The sequence below is a fragment of the Bufo gargarizans genome, chromosome 4 (assembly GCF_014858855.1).
Source record: "Bufo gargarizans isolate SCDJY-AF-19 chromosome 4, ASM1485885v1, whole genome shotgun sequence".
Classification (NCBI taxonomy): domain Eukaryota; kingdom Metazoa; phylum Chordata; class Amphibia; order Anura; family Bufonidae; genus Bufo; species Bufo gargarizans.
Window position 1 is genome coordinate 124,792,300 of NC_058083.1, and position 19,292 is coordinate 124,811,591.

Consider the following 19,292-nt stretch of genomic DNA (forward strand, 5'->3'; position numbering starts at 1 on the left):
AATCCCGGTATCGTATCGATACCAGGACAAAAGTATCGATTGGGTATTGAAATTTCGATACCCGCAACAACCCTAGTCAGGAGGTGTCTTCTAGCATACCTTAGGGCCACAGATTCCTTTAGGAAGTCAGACCATCTCCTTCTCTGATTTCAGAGAAAAAACAGGGGTCTTGGAGCTTCAAAAGCTTCTATAGCCCGTTGGATAAAAATAACGTAAAGTCCTTTCGGCTGTGGTCCATCCCTAAGCAATCTCTTCTCTGAAAATCTCCTACCAGTGCCAGTGTGGAGGCGTTATAGAAATGACAATTACTCTTACCGGTAATTTTATTTCTCGTAGCCTCCACAACGGCCCTGGGGTCCCCCCCCAAAATAAAAATTTTGCGTGTGGTGTATATTTACAAATTTGGTGGTTGAAAAAAATTTCACGGTGTGTTTATGAGATGTTCTGCTGTTATGAATTATCTTCGGTTCTCTGTTATTAACTGGAGTATGTAGGAGAAGATGTCTTTATTTGGGCTTCCGCAGTTGTTTCCTGTCCCTGGGAGGCGGGATCAAGCACCTACAAATGCCGTTGTGGAGGCTACGGGAAATCAAATTACCAGTAAGAGTAATTGCCAGCTTTTTCCTTCAATAAAAGAAATAATCATTTCTCGTGAATGGCATTGGGGTGCACAGCACCATGGGTATATGCCCAGCTGTCTATAGGAGGCTGACGCTAGAAAAAGTGTTGGCTCTGCCCAGATGGGCTTTGCACAGACCCTGAACTAACCAGTTTAAGTTTTGCAGGTCTCGCTGCTTTTTTTTTTTATTCTTTTTTATTTTTTTTATTCTTTTCTTCTGCAGGCCCCTGCCTGCTGCAGGATGGGTCTTCATTGTGGATATCCACCTCAGTAGCACACCCTGCGGGGGCGTACCCTGGCATGCCGGCAATTCCATGTAAGTGGGAATTTGCCGAAGTGGTGACCCTGCGGCACCTAAAGATGCCGGACGGTAAGTACTCTCCCTCCGGGTTAGCCGCCACCCCCTCTACTTTTTTTCTTCTCCATTTACCCCCTCCTGCCCCCCCCCTTTTTGGGTTCCCTCCTTTTCCCTGGACACCCACACCTCTCCCCGGTCTCTCCTAATTTTGTCCCCGGCTTCGGCCGGGACTATGCCGCATTTTTCTCCGGTCTGTCCCTGGGCCCCCAGGTGCTTCTTTTGCTCAGTTTTTCCCCTACCCATGCGTCACTTCCCCTCCACCTGTTTTTCTTTTTCCGGAGGGCCCCGTTTTTCCCACGATTCTTACCGCCTTTACTGCGTCATGGGTTGCAAAGGCCTGTGTGGTCTGGGCCAAACAGCTTGTTTGGTCCTTGCCCTTGGGTTCCGATCAGGGAGAGCTGCTTGCTTCTCAACTCCTCCAGGTGTCCCGATACCTTTTGTGATGTTTTCCAGAAATCCGCCCACCGTGCAAGCAGGGCGGCAGCCAACTCTGTGGCCATCCATTGCATGGTTTGCTTCACTCCTGGGCGGCGGACGCTGCCTCTAAAGAGGTGCTCCTATCGCTCACCTTTCTGAGTGGTAAGCTTTTTGGAAAGCGTTTGGAGGAACTTATTTCTTAGGCCACGGGCGGTAAAAGTTCTCTCCTGCCCCAGAACTGTCCCCGCCGCTGCTGTCTCATGTCCGTATCGCTTTCTCAGCGGTTTCGCTCCTTTTGGGACTCTTCCTCCTGTCAAGACAAAAAGACTGCTTGACTTTCCTTTAAGACCAAGCCCTGCTGGCACGCCTGCCCTAAGCCTTCCAAACCCCTGTCTGCAAAGCCATAATCTGCATGAAGGTTTTCCCCCGCTCAAGTCGCCCCCTTGAGTGGAGGGGGGGGGGGGTCAGTTGCTCTCCCTTCAGGATTCCTGGAGTGCAAACGTGGACGACGCTTGGGTTCTGAAGGTAGTATCTACAAGATAGAATTCTCCGCCCTTCCCACAGTTTGGTTCTTCCAGTTGTCGACACCCATGTCCCCCTCCAAGGTGGCCATTCATTTCCTTCACACGCAAGGAGTGATTGTCCCTGTCCTGACTTAGGAACGCTTTCAGGGGTTTTACTCGAACCTTATCACTGTTCCCAAGAAGGATGGTTCTCTTTGCCCCATATAATCCTCAATAATTTTTCTGGGTCCATCACTTTCACATGGAATCTCTCAGGTCGGTGTTAGCTTCCCTAGAGGTGGGCGAGTTTCTGCCGTCCATCGACATCTGGGATGCCTATATGCACGTACCCATAGCTCTGTCCTCTGTCTCATCAGAGGTACCTTCGCTTCGCGGTAAGTTCTCTGCATTTTCTGTTCGTGGCATTACCTTTCGATCTGGCGTCTGCCCTAAGGATGGTATATATAAAAAAAAAAAATATGTGGATCGGAAAAGGTGCTATTAAAAGCTGCAGTCCCGATTTAGGAAGTAGGTCCCAACTTCCTCTAGCCCAAATACATAAAATAAAAATGTTAAGGGTCCGCGCTTGAATACAAAGGATCCCAGACATAACACAAAAAGATCGCTGTTACTTTGCTGTTTCCTCTTTTTTTTTTGAAGGTGTGAGGAGTATATGCACTATTGCCCTTTGGTTCGGAGACTCGGGAGTGACGAAGGAGGAAGTAAAAGGAGGAGAGTGGAGGAAACGGCGAAGGAACAGCGATCTTTTTGTGTTATCTCTTTACAAAGGTGATGGCTCCCCTCATTGCACTCCTCCGTACCAGGGGGGTTGCGGTGATACCCTACCTGGACGACCTGTCACCCTGACCGTGCTATCCAAGTTCGGATGGCTAGTGAATCGCTCTAAGTCCTCTATTGTCCCCAGCCAGAAGATAGAATTCCTGGGCATGGTCCTCGACACTCTCCTCGGACGGGTGTTCCTCCCGCAGGACAAGGTCATGGCTGTCCAGTCAGGGGTGGCTCACCTTCGAGGTGTTTCCTCTGTACATCAGGACGTGCATGCGCGCCCTGGGCCAGATGGTTGCCGCCTTCAAGGCAATCCCTTATGCCCAATTCCACACCTGATCCCTTCAGCTCTCAATTCTCGCCCGGTGGAACAAGGTTACGTCAAGCCTCGACTGTCTGATCTGCCTTTCTCCTCAAGTCAACCAGGACCTGCTTTGGTGACTGAACCCTCGATCCATCTCCCTCGGCAGGTCCTTCCTTCGCCCTGTTGGCAGGTGATCCCCACCGATGGCAGCCTGGCGGGTTAGGGGGGGGGGCAGTCTTCGGGTCTCTCACATCCCAGGGTCAGTGGATCATCCTAGAGCTCAGGGCCATTTACTTAGCTCTCACTTGTTGGACTCCCCTCCACTGCAGTCATCCTGTCCGGACTCAGACGGACAACTCCACTGCGGTTGCTTATTTAAACCACCAGGGGGGCACCAGAAGCGTGGAGGTCCTGAAGGGAACCCTTTTGCGTTCTGCGGTGGGCAGAGAGACACATTCCTGCTCTCTCTGCTGTCCACATCCCCAAAGTCGACAATTGGCTCTGCCAGCTTTGGCGCATCCCAGACGTGGATCTTTTTGCCTCCCAACTGAATCACAAACTTCCCGTTTACGTCGCCAGGTCTCCCACTGCGCCCTGACCTCCTTTCGTAAGGTCCGCAGTTCCACCTGAGTTTACTTCAGCTTCATTTGAAGGCCGTGGCTGTTGAGGCCAAGGTTCCGCGGCCTCTGAGTCAATCATCCAAACCATGCTTCAGGCGCGTAAATCCCAGTCGGCTAGGATTTGCCATAATACCTGAAGGCTTATTTTTACTGGTGTGAATCCAGCGGTGTTCACCCTCTCCATTTTTCCATCCTAAGGATTCTTGCCTTTCTTCAGACCTGCTTGAGAAGGACCTCCCCCTTGCCTCCTTTAAAGGTCAAGTCTCTGCTTTGCTGGTCTTTTTCCAAAGACCTTTGGCTTTGCACCCCTGAAGTTAAAACCTTCCTTCAGGGGTTGGCTCATCGCGTCCCCCCCCTTCTGTTCTCCCATGGAACCATGCGATTTGAATCTGGTCTTGGATGCCATTAAGTCCTCACCCTTTGAGTCCTTCAAGGACATCTCCCTTTCCTTTTGTCTCTTTTAAGCTTGCTCGCAGAGTCTGTGAGATGGCGGCGCTCTCATGCTGGTCCCCCTTTTTGGTTTTTCACCAGGAAAAAGTTGTCCTACGCCCGGTTCCCACCTTTCTCCCCAAGGTGGTTTGTTCTTTCCACATTAAGGGTCCATTCACACGTCTGCAGTGTTTTGCGGATCCGCAAAACATCGGGCCGGCACCACAATAGAAATGCCTATTCTTGTCCACAGCTGCGGACAAGAATAGGACATTTTCTATTTTTTTGCAGAGCCGCGGACCGGAAATTTGGATGCGGACAGCACACTGTGTGCTGTCCTCATCTTTTCCCTCCCCATTTAAAATTAACGGGTCCGCACCCGTTCTGCATAATTGCGGAATGGATCCGGACCCAAAGTGCGGACGTCTGAATGGAGCCTTATGAGGAGATTGTGCTGCCTTCATTCTGTCCCAACCCCTCTCATCCCAGAGAGCGGTCTCTCCATCATCTAGACCTGGTCCGGGCGCTCCAGCTGTATCTCAAGTTAACTGAGTCCTTCCATCACTCAGACTCCCTATTTGTCGTCCCTAAGGGCTCACGTAGGGGGCTTACAAGCCTCCAAGGCCACCATCTCCCGTTGGATTCGGTCAGCTGTTAAGGAAGCCTATGTGGCTAAGGGTCGTGTTCCCCCTTTCAGGTTGACCGCTCGGGGCATCCTGGGCGGTCAGGCATCGGGCTTCTGCTTCCCAGGTCTGCAAGGCCGCCACCTGGGCCTCAGTTCACACCTTCTCCAGGTTTTTACCACATCCATTCCTTGGCCTCTGCTGACTCCAGTTTGGGTCACAAGGTCCTGCAAGCGGCGTTGCATTCGTTTTTTCGCATGGCTGTTTTTTCCCACCCTCGGGGACTGCTTTGGGACATCCTATGGTGCTGTGTCCCCCAATGCCATTCATAAGAAAACTGTATTTTTGTACTTGCCGTAAAATCCATTTCTCCTTGGATGCATTGGGGGGGGGGGGGGACACAGATCCCATCCTTTTTTCATTCAGTTTACCAGGATTCTTGGTTGTTGGTCCTCTTCCTGGTTTAGGTCATATTGGCTTTCATTCTTCGCTCTGGTTTTTGGTGCTCCTATTGCTTTTGTACCAACTGGTTAGTTCAGTGTCTGTGCAGAGGGTATAGCCGATCTGGGCAGAGCCAACACTTTTCTTTTTCTAGTGGCAGCTGGGCATATACCCATGGTCCTGTGTTCCCTAATGCATCCAACGAGAAATGGATTTTACGGTAAGTACAAAAATCCAGTTTTTATCCCCTTTGCGACTCTTGATATAATGGTACATTATTGGGGTGTGAAAGCTGTATGGAGTGGTGTCATCAGTTCATGCCGCTCTCTACACCGTGGGTGCCTGCTGTGTAACACAATTTCCTGTTTTTCAATACACTAAATGGAGACATAAAAAATACAACTTGTCCTGCAATGTCTCTACACACACTATATAGCATGTATATATAATTATATTATTTTTGAGTTTACATGTTAAAGCGTTTCTCACAATGCTTCACATTTCAGGTTCTGGGAAAAGCTTCCCATCGCTAGGTGCTGGGTCCGGCTCTGGTGCCTCTCCTCCTGTGCAGTTGACACTAGAGCAGGTCTGTGTTTGGATGTTGTTTTTTTTTTATTATTATTAATTCTATGTATAATGTTACAAATTGATTACTTTCCTGATTTGAAGCTTATATTAAAGGGCTTCTGTCACCCCACTAAAGTGATTTTTTTTTTTGGGCTGGTGAAATTAGTTATATTGCGATATATCACAATATAATTGTGTCACTTACTTTGATCCAGCAGTTTCTTCAAAAAACGAAGTTTTATCATATGTAAATTCGGTCTCTAACAGCAAGTAGGGCGGCTACTTGCTGCTAGCTGCTAGCTGCTGCAGAAATCCGCCCTCTCGTCGTGTTGATTGACAGGGCCAGCCGGGATCTCCTCCTCCGGCCAGCCCTGTCGGCATTTCAAAAATCGCGCGCCTCTGTGGATTCGGCGCAGGCGCTCTGAGATGAGGAGGCTCGTCTCCTCAGCACTCCCTCAGTGCGCCTGCGCCGATGACGTCTTCTATTTCGGTGATGTCATCGGCGCAGGCGCACTGAGGGAGTTCTGAGGAGACGAGCCTCCTCATCTCAGAGCGCCTGCGCCGAATCCACAGAGGCGCGCGATTTTTGAAATGCCGACAGGGCTGGCCGGAGGAGGAGATCCCGGCTGGCCCTGTCAATCAACACGACGAGAGGGCGGATTTCTGCAGCAGCTAGCAGCAAGTAGCCGCCCTACTTGCTGTTAGAGACCGAATTTACATATGATAAAACTTCGTTTTTTGAAGAAACTGCTGGATCAAAGTAAGTGACACAATTATATTGTGATATATCGCAATATAACTAATTTCACCAGCCCAAAAAAAAAAATCACTTTAGTGGGGTGACAGAAGCCCTTTAAAGGGGTTGTCTCACTTCAGAAAATGGCATTTATCATGTAGATACAGTTAATGCAAGATACTTATTAATGTATTGTGATTGTCCATATTTCCTCCTTTGCTGGCTGGATTCATTTTTCCATTACATCATACACTGCTCGTTTCCATGGTTACAGACCACCCTGTAATCCACGAGGAGTGGTCCAGCTTGCACACTAAAGGAAAAAGTGCCGGCCTCTCAGGATGGTCGTAACCATGGAAACGAGCAGTGTATAATGTGATGGGAAAATGAATCCGGACAGCGAAGGAGGCAGTATACACAATAACAGTACATTAGTAAGGGCCTTGTATTAACTTTCTCTACATAATAAATGCTATTTGCCGAAGTGAGACAACCCAAAGGGGTTGTGTCACCCCACTAAACTTTTATTTTTATTTCTTCTCTTTCGGTGACGTCATCGGCGCAGGCGCACTGAGGGAGTGCTGAGGAGACGAGCCTCCTTATCTCAGAGCGCCTGCGCCGAATCAACACAGGCGCGCAATTTTTGAAATGCTGACAGGGCCAGCCGGAGGAGGAGATCGCGGCTGGCCCTGTCAATTAACAGAAGGAGGCGGCGGTTTTCTGCGGCCGCTACCAGCAAGTAGACACCCTACTTGCTGGTAGACAGGTAATTAGCATATCTTAAAAGTATGTTTTTTGCTAAATCCACTGAACAAAAATTATTAATATAATGTATGGCAATATCGCAGGATAGGGATTATAAGTATACAAAAAATAATAATAATCGTTTAGTGGGGGATCTTTGATTATAATTTGACACATTAATATATAGATTTTAAGTACATTTCATTACTTGCACTAATCCTCGGTAAAGTCCTGTATTCAGTCTGTAGCAGCATTTAGCCCTTGACCAGACTTCTTCTCCGCTGACAGCTTAGTTCATATAATACAATGTGGAGATCTATTCCCGTTTCAGCCACCAGAGAGAGCTCTGCATGCTGGATGCTTTAAGCTCAGACGCCTGTATAATTGTAAATGCTGCTTTGTACTGTAATAGAGCTGGTGTAAAGGAGAACTGCTTACAGTAGTTGCCCATAGCAACCAATCAGATTCCATCCAGCCTTTGGAAAATGAAAGGTGGAATCTGCTATGGACAACTACTGTAATCCAGTTTTCTACTTTACACCACTTTTCATAAATCTGTACAAGTGAGGTGGAGCATTAATTCAGCATATACAATGTATATGCTAAATAATATATAATAAAGTTATTTCTCTTTACTGCTTGAATTGGCAACATAATACGTTATATCTGTTGGCCGTCCTGAACATGATTGGGGCGCTGGGGGACCGGCCATCCTGAATGATTGGGGGCACACTTGGAGCTCCACGGGAGGCCATCTAAACTTTTCACCAGGTTTTGATCCCCACAGTCACAAACTATGGGGATCAGAACCTGTAACGGACATTACTATCTTCTCTATACAGACTGGCCAATCGGTGATCACCGGCTTGGGACTGTCCTCATTGGTCCCAGGCCGGTTAGCTGAGATCTTTTGCTGTGTGTAACAGCTGCCATCTTAGCACTGTCACCATGTACATAGACATGACGAATATATTAGTCATGGAGCTCTAAGTAGCAGTGCTCCATGATGAATATTTTCGTCATATACTGAGACTAGTGTTATATACGCCAGGCTTGGGCTTCTTGACATCTGTGCTATTTCTGTAGTTCTGCTTCTTTACTGGAAATGCCGGGTCCATTCATGATGGTAAAGCTCTAATTATAGATAAAGAGGGTAGTCGTAGAATTATTAAATCAATATCACTGAAGTACGACTACCTAAAATTTAACATTTATTTAGGTCAATTAAAATTCCCTGAAGAGGGACAACTAGTACCACAAACACAAACACATACAGTACAATAAACACACGAACGAGCAAAATCAGACAGGTAGATTAGTATGAGAGGAAAAAAGGGGGGGGAACGCATCAGGGCAACCCGTGCCATGACAATCTCAATCCCTACAATGTCCCTTTAAAACTCCTCCTCAGCCCGGAGATGTGTCTTGATGGTAGGCACACTCTGTCCCCGTACCTATGCTGTCTATCCTTATAATGCCCTTTATACACTATCCCATATGGATATCCGGGTAATAGTGTATAAGAAAAAGATATCGCTTATATAGTCACGTGTCCCGACGCGTTTCCCCCCTTCCTCTCATTGAAGGGGTTCATCAGGGAACGAAAACAGTGTCAATCGAACACATAAAGTATTCAACAGATGTCAGATAGATATCAATGAAAACGGATCTTAGATCTGGAGGCCACAACCAAAAGACCAATCACTGACTATAACAGGAGTCCGCACACAGTTATGTAAAGATAAACAGACTTAAATCCCAGTAAAGAGTATACTTAGCTGGTCCACCTCCAAGTCAGCGGTTCTAGATGAACATGTTGTAAAGGCCTCCAGGGGGCAAGATGTGATGTAGCTCCAATTTGTGTGGAGTTCCCACTAAACCTAAATAGCCATATGGACACGTGACTATATAAGCGATATCTTTTTCTTATACACTATTACCCGGATATCCATATGGGATAGTGTATAAAGGGCATTATAAGGATAGACAGCATAGGTACGGGGACGGGGAGAGTTTTAAAGGGACATTGTAGGGATTGAGATTGTCATGGCACGGGTTGCCCTGGTCCGTCCATTCATGATGGACTCTGCCTGACGGACCCAGGGACTGTCATGTGGCTTGCCATTTTGTCACGATGGTGCAGCATGTTGCACTATCTTGTCCACCAATTTTAATGGAACTTCCAACACAAACGTAAATGAAGCTGTATTAACTACGGGCCCTTATTTCTACCCTACAGACCTATTGTCCCTCCAGTGATAAACCATTCGTCATCCGGCTGTGTAAACCCAATCGGCTTTCTCTAATGCTTTCATTACCTGCCATGCACTGGTTCTTTGATATTCTCTTTGTTGTCCCCCACTAGAATAAGAAAGCTGCAATATACAAAGTGTCCAGTCACAGCCTGTCATGTAGTTTCTGTATCCACCCCTGTAAGGCGCTGGGGACTGTTGGAGAGGAGGGACGTCTGCTTGCTGCAAACTGTCTGCAGTGCTAAGGGCGAGAAGCTATCAGCTGTCTCCAGCAGTCCTACAGTGACGCACATGATCACAACGCCATTCAAACAGGAGAATCCTGGGGCCCCCATTCTCATGATCGTCAAGGTCCCCAGGGGTTGGACCCCTGTCGATAACGCGCATTCCCTATTCTGTAGATAGGAGACAAAAGTGTTAGCAATGGGACAGTCCCTTTGAGAGATTGAGTACTGTTTGCCTGAAAATGGGAGAAACATTCAGATCTTCCACAGGGAGCTGCTTAATCATCGCCACTAGGGTGGAGCAAATTGAGCTTCTGATCATCAATCTGAAGTCACTTCTCTGAAACACTTAGATTTTAATGCTGTCTCTGTACAACATTAACCCTTAGAATACTGGATTTTTTTTCGGTTTCATTTTTCTTCCCTATCTTTGATCCACTTTTTTCGTTTTATGTATTTCCCTTCACATAGCTGTATGAGGGATTATTTTTGGCTGACCAAGTTGTACTTTCTAATGCCACCATTTAATATGGCATATAATGTAGTGGGAAGCAGAAAAAAAATTCCAAATGGGGTGGAATTGGGAAAAAAAAATCGTAATTCCTCTCCACCGGTTTACGGGTTATTTTCCCATGGCGTTCCGTTTTCGGTAAAACTGACCTGTGCCCTTCATTTTTCTTGGTAAGTCCGATTACAACAGTACCAAGATTTTTGTAAAATTATTTTTGAAGATCATATTTGAACCTACAAAATCCACTAAAAAAATAAATAAAGTTGCAAACAATCATGGATTTTAACACCCATTAATTGTTCAGAATTGCTCATTTGGCCTGCCACCTGCTGGATAAGAATTGCGGCTTAAATGCCCTGCGCATTAAAATCAATTACTGGCATCCTCATTGGCCACAGAGGACTGGTTTTTCACCCTTTTTAGATGCTGTAATCTCACTTGATGGCTTCAATGAAACAGTCGACACCCCGCCAGCCATGACGCCCGCTGCTTTTGCGAACCGGCGGCATGTTTGTACATCACTCCAGTGCTGTACATGTACAGTGCTGGTAGCGAAGGGGTTAAAATGTATTGCCCAAGTTTAGGCAAACTTCATTTCACCTGAAGTTGTGCGAGATTTCGGTGAATGAAATTGGTTTTCTTTTCTGTTTTTTAAAAGCATTTAAAATTAGGATTCCAAAGTCGAGTTTGCTACCGAGGAACCAGCCGGTACCAAACCAAACTTTGGATTCTTAATTGTAAAATGTTTCCATTCATCTGTCCAATGTTTCCAGAAATCCATGCGCGTGCCACCGAAACAACCCAAACGAATATAGGACGCAGATGCTGCATGTGAATGTACCCTAATACTGTATTCAGTTAATGACTTTGATGCCCCCTGATCGCTTACAGTGTTTTAGCTAATACCATCTAGTTGACAGTAGAGGCAGGAAAGCCTCAGTAATAGGATCTGATTACTATCATGTGGAGGTAAGTAATCCTGTGACTGTTGCCTTATTCAGCAGTGCCATCTTGTATCAGACTTCTGCTTAGAACTCTTGAATGTAAATCGGATAGTTCATGAGAGATGAGCTCTGATATATATTGTATTGGAATATTTCTATTTTAGTTAAAGTCTGAATTTGATAAATTATTTGAAGATTTAAAAGAAGATGACAAAACGCAAGAAATGGAGCCTGCAAAGGTGAATTTCTATTATTTACCTATTATTCTTTTTGTAACCTTTCTTTTTCCAGGGTCTTTTCAATGGGCATGCTTAACCCCTTCCTGCCACAGTGATTCTCTATTTATGCAATTTTTTTATTTGTTTTTGTACTGCCTGCCTTCCAGGAGCCATAACTTTATTTTTCCATTCACGTAGCCATATAAGGGAGGCTACTTTCACACCAGCGTTTTTGCTGGATCCGTCATGGATCAGCAAAAAATACTTCTGCCGTGATAATACAGCTGTCTGCATCAGTTTTGAACGGATCCAGTTGTATTGTCTCTAAAATAACAATGACGGATCCGTCTCTAAAACCATTAAAAGTCAATGGGGGACGGATCAGTTTTCTTTTGTGTCAGAGAAAACGGATCTGTCTCCATTGACTTGCATTGTGAGTCGTGACTGATCCGCACCAAATCGCAGACAGAAATGCCAATTATCTTTATTTTTTAAAATGAGGAAAGGAGGGTTGTATTTGAATCTTTATATTTTTAGAACACTTATTTTAGGAAAAATTAAAAGATAGTGATCTTGGTCCCCCTATCTGCAGTTCTACTAATTTATTACTGCAGTTAATAGTTCTAAATTGTGATTCTGATCGCTTCTCTCATAGACTGCAGTGATTTACCATTAAAGTCTATGGTAGATTTACTATGCCCACAGGCAAGGCTTGATAGGAACTTTGCTATTACAGGCCTAGGCTGCTATAACAACCATATGGCTATCACTGTCTCGCCACAGGGAGTGCAGAGCTCCTGGTATTTGACCACTCAGACGCTGTTCTGTCATGGAATTGCGTCATGGTCTGTGGTAACGGAATCCATAATGCAATACAGAACATACTCTAACTTATAAAACTAAAGTTCGTTCATAACTAGTTACGAGTCCATGATTGGTGTTCTCGCCGATCAGACTCTGTCACTGGGTGTCTGCTGTGTAAAACAGCCGGCACCCAGCAGCTTTGGCACTCACTCAGAGTGGGCACCATCTTCAAAGACCCGACATCTGGTGTACATATAATAGTCTGAATAAGCTGTTGGATGAAATGTCTGACAGATACCTGGATTAACATTCTACATTAAAGTATACCTAACCTTATAAATAAACTGTATTAAAACCTATTGTAAATGTGATTCAATAAATTTTTCTAATGTGCTTTATTTATTAATGTTTTCCTAGTGAAATAGGCACCTAAAGTGCAAAATATGTTTCATTAGACCTCAGATCAGACCAGCAGTCAGACCCCAATGTTAATCAGACCCCAGATCAGACCTCTATGTGAATGACCCCCAATCAGACCCCAATATAAAGACCCCCATGCTGTACTGTGACCCAACGTGCTGTGCGCCCTCATGGTGTGCACAGCGCAGCCGACAGTTGATGACCAGGAAGTGGTGAGTACAGAGCCTTCACCGCTTTGCTCTCCTGCGGTAGTAATGAGCGCTTCCATAATGGAAGCGCTCATTAGTATTTGCCCCATAAGACGCAGTGACGTTTTTCCCCCACTTTGGGTCTTATGGGGAGAAAGATAAGGTAATATTTTTTTTTTATAAAAGTTATTTATAAGTTTAGCCACACTTTTTAAATTGTTGTGCAGTGCTAGTATATTAATGACCAGATGCAGAAAACCTGTATTCGTGCCGGAAACCTGACAGACCCGACTATGCCAGATACAGCAATTCCGGTATTTTGCTTCTCTGGCAGAACAGAATGCTGGAATGCCCGCCACAGATGTAGACATGGCCTCTGTCAACTTAATTAGCTGAAACATTGCAATACATTCAATTTAAAACTTCAGAGAACTGAGCTTCAGAAAGGTGACAAAATGCTGTGGTTGCCTAACGCTATCACTTGCCTCCTGTTTTCACAGTGCATACAGACAGTGTTGCTTCCACATCAGAAGCAGGCTTTGGCTTGGATGGTTTCACGTGAGAACAACACAGAGCTGCCTCCTTTTTGGGAACAGAGGGGCAACCTTTACTACAACACACTTACAAACTTTGCAGAAAAAGAAAGACCTGAAAGTGTCAGAGGAGGGATTTTGGCAGATGACATGGGCTTAGTATGTATTTCTGTTAATTATAACTACTAAACATAATTGTATAATTACTTTTAAGTGTAGATAACACCAAGTAAAAAGAAGACCATAAAAAGGATCCGCATCTTTGAGTACATCCCAAGTTCTTGCCACTCCAGCCGTATCCACTCTACATTATTACACACAGCTCGACTGCAGAGGCTGCTGTGATCCCAGGGCTATACAGACACACTTACTACTTGCAGTTCCCTTTTGGCTAAGATACTGATGTCATCTCTCTCTCCCTACTTCTACAGCTGACATCAGCATATATAATCTGTTTTTATGTTTTCTTTCAAAAGCTATACTATGAATTTATGATCATTGGTGAAACCTCCACCATCACAAAAATAAGGGGTTGCTATAATTTTCCATTGTACACCTTTGATCTCCATGTCGGTTCTTTTCCACCCATGAGACACCAAGTCAGCTCATGATAGTCAATAGTCCAATCTGAACAGCTTAGAATGGTAATGTCAAAGGACAACCCAGTGTCTTATTTTGCAAATCTGCTTTATTGGATGGACTGAATTATGTTGTCTGACTGAAGCTGAAGGGAGTTGAGGTGGCCCAAGACTCTGAATGGTGCTGCTACCCTTTCATTGTAATGACTGGTGAGTCATCCAATTGCTACAAAAAAATGTAACCAGCTACTTGCTAGCTGTGATTTACTCCAGAGATAACGTTTTCAGGGTGGTTATCTTTTTATGTCAGTGTGATTTACCATTATTTTCTTTTCTTTTGTTATTCTTTCTGTTCTGCAGGGGAAAACCCTGTCGGTTATTGCATTAATTCTTACAAACTTTCATGATGGACAACCTTTGCCAACTGGGAAATTCAGATCAGAAAAACAGGTGAGGTTTGTGTTTTTGTCCTATTGCCACGCAGGTGCTTTGGGCATTCTTTGGACCATTCATGGTGTGTGTTTTTTTATTTTTTTTTATTTTTTTATTGTGATGCACTGTGAGGCCTAAAATAAATTTACTTATGTGTCTGCACCAAAGATCTGTCAAAAAAGGAGGCCAATTTGTCGCATCTTTTTCTGACACTCTTCATGTGGAGGGTGGGTTTAGCAGATAGCGCCTAAGATGTGCCATTGTGCACCAAAATTACACCACAGCGTTGGTGTAAAAATCTGTTTCAAAGTAAGACAACTAATAGTTGGTGTAGAGTCAGTGAAAAGTGTCTACCCCTGCACCAGATTTATCATCCAGCCTGATCCCCCTGTGATAAATCTGGTGCAGGTTTAGACACTTGGTCTAAGGCTACTCAATCTTTAGGATTAGTAAATCTGTGCCTTAGTCTTTGTGTCCTGTGTTTAATATCCATATCTGCATATCTGACTTTGGCTTCAAAAACTGCCCCAAAAAAACATAATATGGAAACTTAGCATTATTGTTGTAAGAGTAGTAATCTCCCTCTTTTGTTTCCAATCCAGAAGACTAATAAAGCTGGCAAATCTAGAAATACAGAGTCACAAGTACAGTGCAGTGGTAAGTTTTTATCAAATCAAGGTAATTTTGAAGGTCCTTTTTACAAATTATCTATATTTGTTAGATAATTATAATAATAGATGATTACCATTTTATTACAAGTACAGCATTATACCTCATCGTATTCTAACTCCAATGTCCTTAGGGAGACAAACTGGCCAGTTAAAGGGCTTCTGTCACTCCACTAAACTCATTTTTTTTTTTTTTTTTTTTTTTTTTGGTCTCCCTAAAATCCTTATGCTGCGATTTCTCAATATATATAGCTATTACTCTGTTTGGTTCAGTAGTTCTATAAAAAAAAACTGACTTTTATATTATGCAAATTACCTCTCTAGCAGCAGGTAGGGCGGCTACCTGCTGCTAGCAGCCGCATCCTCCATTCATAATGACACCCCCTCCTCATGTTGATTGACAGGGCCAGCGGACGCGCTCGTCCTGACTGGCCCTGTCTGCGTTTTAAATCTTGCGCCGGTCTTCAGTTGGCGCAGGCGCACTGAGTGGAGGACGCTCGCTCGGCCGCTCCATCCTCAGTGCGCCTGCGCCGGGTGTACATGTGACGTCATCGGCGCAGGCGCACTGAGGATGGAGCGGCCGAGCGAGCGTCCTCCACTCAGTGCGCCTGCGCCAACTGAAGACCGGCGCGAGATTTAAAACGCAGACAGGGCCAGTCAGAGGACGAGCACGTCCGCTGGCCCTGTCAATCAACATGAGGAGGGGGCGTCATTATGAATGGAGGATGCGGCTGCTAGCAGCAGGTAGCCGCCCTACCTGCTGCTAGAGAGATAATTTGCATAATATAAAAGTCATTTTTTTGATAGAACTACTAAACCAAACAGGATAATAGCTATATATATTGAGAAATCACAGCATAAGGATTTTAGGGAGACCCCCAAAAAAATGAGTTTAGTGGAGTGACAGAAGCCCTTTAAGCAGCTATTTTCATGTTTAAAGGGATTCTGTCACCTCCCCTCAGCCAAAAAACGATTTAAAAGCAGCTATGCAGCACAGCTTACCTGGATTAGGCTGTGCTGTTTTATCTTGAAATCCGTCCAGCAGTTACTTCAAAAAACGACTTTGATCAATAAGGAAATGCGTCCTGAAGGTGCCCAGAGGGGCGTTTTTTTCTTCCTAGTGAGCCCAGTACCGCCCCTCTTTCAGTGCCCAGCCCGCCTTCCTTGTATTTTCTAACTGCCGCCCCCAGCCTGCCACAGCCTCCCCTCCCTCTCCTCCCCCTCCCTCACGCCGAACGAAGTCTCGCACAGGCGCAGTACCCACTGAGGGCTGCGCCTGTGCGATCATCAGGAGACTGAGGGCGGCAGCTTCATCTTCGTCACTGGGCATGCGCCGAGCCCAGTGACGTCCGATGCTCGCTCTTCCCTGCTGACTGAGGGAAGAGCGAGCATCGGACGTCACTGGGCTCGGCGCATGCCCAGTGACGAAGATGAAGCTGCCGCCCTCAGTCTCCTGATGATCGCACAGGCGCAGCCCTCAGTGGGTACTGCGCCTGTGCGAGACTTCGTTCGGCGTGAGGGAGGGGGAGGAGAGGGAGGGGAGGCTGTGGCAGGCTGGGGGCGGCAGTTAGAAAATACAAGGAAGGCGGGCTGGGCACTGAAAGAGGGGCGGTACTGGGCTCACTAGGAAGAAAAAAACGCCCCTCTGGGCACCTTCAGGACGCATTTCCTTATTGATCAAAGTCGTTTTTTGAAGTAACTGCTGGACGGATTTCAAGATAAAACAGCACAGCCTAATCCAGGTAAGCTGTGCTGCATGGCTGCTTTTAAATCGTTTTTTGGCTGAGGGGAGGTGACAGAATCCCTTTAAAGGGCTTCTGTCACCCCCCAAAAGTAATTTTTCATTTTTGGGCTAATTAAAATCCCTATAGTGCGATTATTCAATATATAATGCTCTTACATTTTTCTGTGGCTTAGTTTCTTTAAAAAACGCACTTTTATAATATGTTAATTACCTGGCTACCAGCAAGTAGGACGGTTGCTTGCTGGTAGCCGGCGCATCCTCCTTTAAAAAAAAAAAAGCGCCCCCTCCTCCTGTTGATTGACAGGGCCAGCGAGCGCTCTCCTCCTTCGACTGGCCCTGTCTGCGTTCCAAATCTCGTGCCTGCGCCGCACCGGTGTTCAGTCGGCGCAGGCGCACTGAGAGGAGGACGCTCGCTCGGCCGCTCCTCGCACTGAGGAAGGAGCAGCCGAGGGAGCGTCATCCTCTCGGTGTGCCTGCGCCGACTGAAGACCGGTACGGCGCAAGCGTGAGATTTGGAGCGCAGAAAGGGCCAGCCGAAGGAGGAGAGCGTTCGCTGGCCCTGTCAACCAACAGGAGGAGGGGGCGTTTTTTTGAAAGGAGGATGCGGTGGCTACCAGCAAGCAACCGCCCTACTTGCTGGTAGCCAGGTAATTAACATATTATAAAAGTGCATTTCTCGCCCATTTTCCTTGGGGGACACAGACCTTGGGTATAGCTCAGCTCCCTAGGAGGCGTGACACTAAGTAAAACTGTTAAGCCCCTCCTCCATCAGCTATACCCTCAGCCTGGAGATAGAGGCTACCAGTTTTAGCTTAGTGTCCAAGGAGGCAAGACACTCCCTGCTACTGCAGGGCTGTTTTCTCCTTGTTGTTTTATTTTTCCTTCTAATTTTGTTATTTTATTTTTTCCTAGGGATACCAGAGACGCATTGGACCTCTCTGCTCTCCTGGGGTTGAGCTGCGCCAGTGCCAACTTATCTGCACTGCTGCCTCCCCCACAGAAGCAATAGGAGGATCTGGGCAGCAATGGCTCCCCTACATCCCGCCAGCTAGGGGGTCGCCCGCACGCCAAGCCCCTCTCCCAGCTTCCTGCCACTGCGGTGCCAGTGGCTGAAGGGGCGACCCTGCTGGAAGGAACTGAGGGTGAAGACGTCGATCGGTGAGATGGCTATTCCAGCCCATACCCCGTTCCTATCTGCAGCATACCCCTCTGGGTAAGGGGGGCACCCGTGGTCGCTCATTCTGGGCGCTCCAGCAGACCCTCCCCAGCTCCCCTCCGATATATCCTCGGCACCCCTACGCCGTTTCCCCCACGCTGTTTTCTTCAGGGCCCAGCATACTCTCTCCCTCTCTCCCTTCCCGCCGCCGCCCGCTCCGTTCCGAGAACGGGGGGCGGGGCTTATGCCCGACATGGCCAGATCGGGATCGGCGGGGCAGGGGACAATGGTGGCGGAAGGGTCACCCACCTGGGCAAAATCGCCGCACTGTTGGGGCCTGCGGGCCCTTTATTTTCTGGCATCTGGCTTCTTCTTAGCCCTGAGAGTATTTTCGGCAGCAGGGGGCGTGGCTTACGCGCGCGCGCGTCATTTTGGGGGCGGAGTTAAGTTCTCCTTCACAGGAGACATTTCAAGCGCTGGAGGGGGCGGGGCTTGTTCCCTGCGCTTCTGCTGAGGTTTTCCCGCGCTTCCTCACTCCTGACAGGAAGCTGGGACACGGTGGGAGACTCTAAGCTCCTGTGTACATCGCTCGGCTTCTGTGGGCGCTATCTGCTGGCTCACTGCTGTTTGCTGCTCCCTGCTGCTGCTGCTGCTGCTGATCTGGTCCTTCTCTACTCCTGACGTTCTTCTGAGGCACTGGTAGGACAGTTAACCCTCTCCTAACCCTCCTGGTCATAGCTGCTATATCCCTTTGTGGTCTCTATATTAGAGTACGACCACATTTCAGCATGTCAGATCCCACGGGTGCCCCCAAACCCTGGTATCATGCCTGTACCGCCTGTAAGGAACTTTTTCCGCGTGGGCAATCTGAGCCGCATTGCCTTGCATGTCAGGCCCCGGTGCAGGGCCCGCTTCCCGCTGCGCCCCCCGGTGCCTCTGAACCCCCTGACTGGGCTAGGTCTCTGTCTCAGGCGGTGGAAAGCCTTACACACGTAGTGGGCCGTCTCGTGGATAGACCGCCTCTCCCGCAGGCTGCCACAATCCCTGTCGCACCCGCTGGGACTACCGTTTCTGCCGCCCCCACTGGTTCCCTGCCTCCCAGCGAATCTTCCAGGGCCCGGCATACTCAGAAACGTTCAAGGGTTGAGCGCACATCTTCTCCAGATGCTTCGCTCTCTCCGCCATGCGTGCGAGCTCAGTCAAGTCTATCCTCTCAAAGGGGGATACGCCTTCTGAGGGAGAACTGGCGGATTCGGACGTGGACATGGACTCAGAGCTTCCGTCCAAATTGGCGTCCGCGGTGGGGCATCTTATCACTAGCATCCGTGATACCTTTCAGATACACGATGACCCCCCCCAGCTCTGAACAGGCCGGCGTGTCCTTTCTCCGCCCCAGACAGGCCTCCAAGGTTTTTCCCATCCACGCTGATTTTTCTTCTGTGGTATCCAAGGCTTGGACCCGGCCTAACGTCC

General features: G+C 47.1%; 1 protein-coding gene across 1 annotated transcript in view; it reads left to right on the forward strand.

The window, feature by feature from the left end:
* HLTF (helicase like transcription factor) overlaps positions 1–19,292 on the forward strand; it is a 109,676-nt gene that overhangs the window by 25,661 nt on the left and 64,723 nt on the right. The window contains exons 5-9 of the mRNA XM_044289801.1: positions 5,607–5,686; positions 11,243–11,317; positions 13,209–13,400; positions 14,180–14,269; positions 14,854–14,908. Of these exons, the coding sequence (XP_044145736.1) occupies positions 5,607–5,686; positions 11,243–11,317; positions 13,209–13,400; positions 14,180–14,269; positions 14,854–14,908 (492 nt within the window). The remainder of the gene's footprint in view (positions 1–5,606; positions 5,687–11,242; positions 11,318–13,208; positions 13,401–14,179; positions 14,270–14,853; positions 14,909–19,292) is intronic.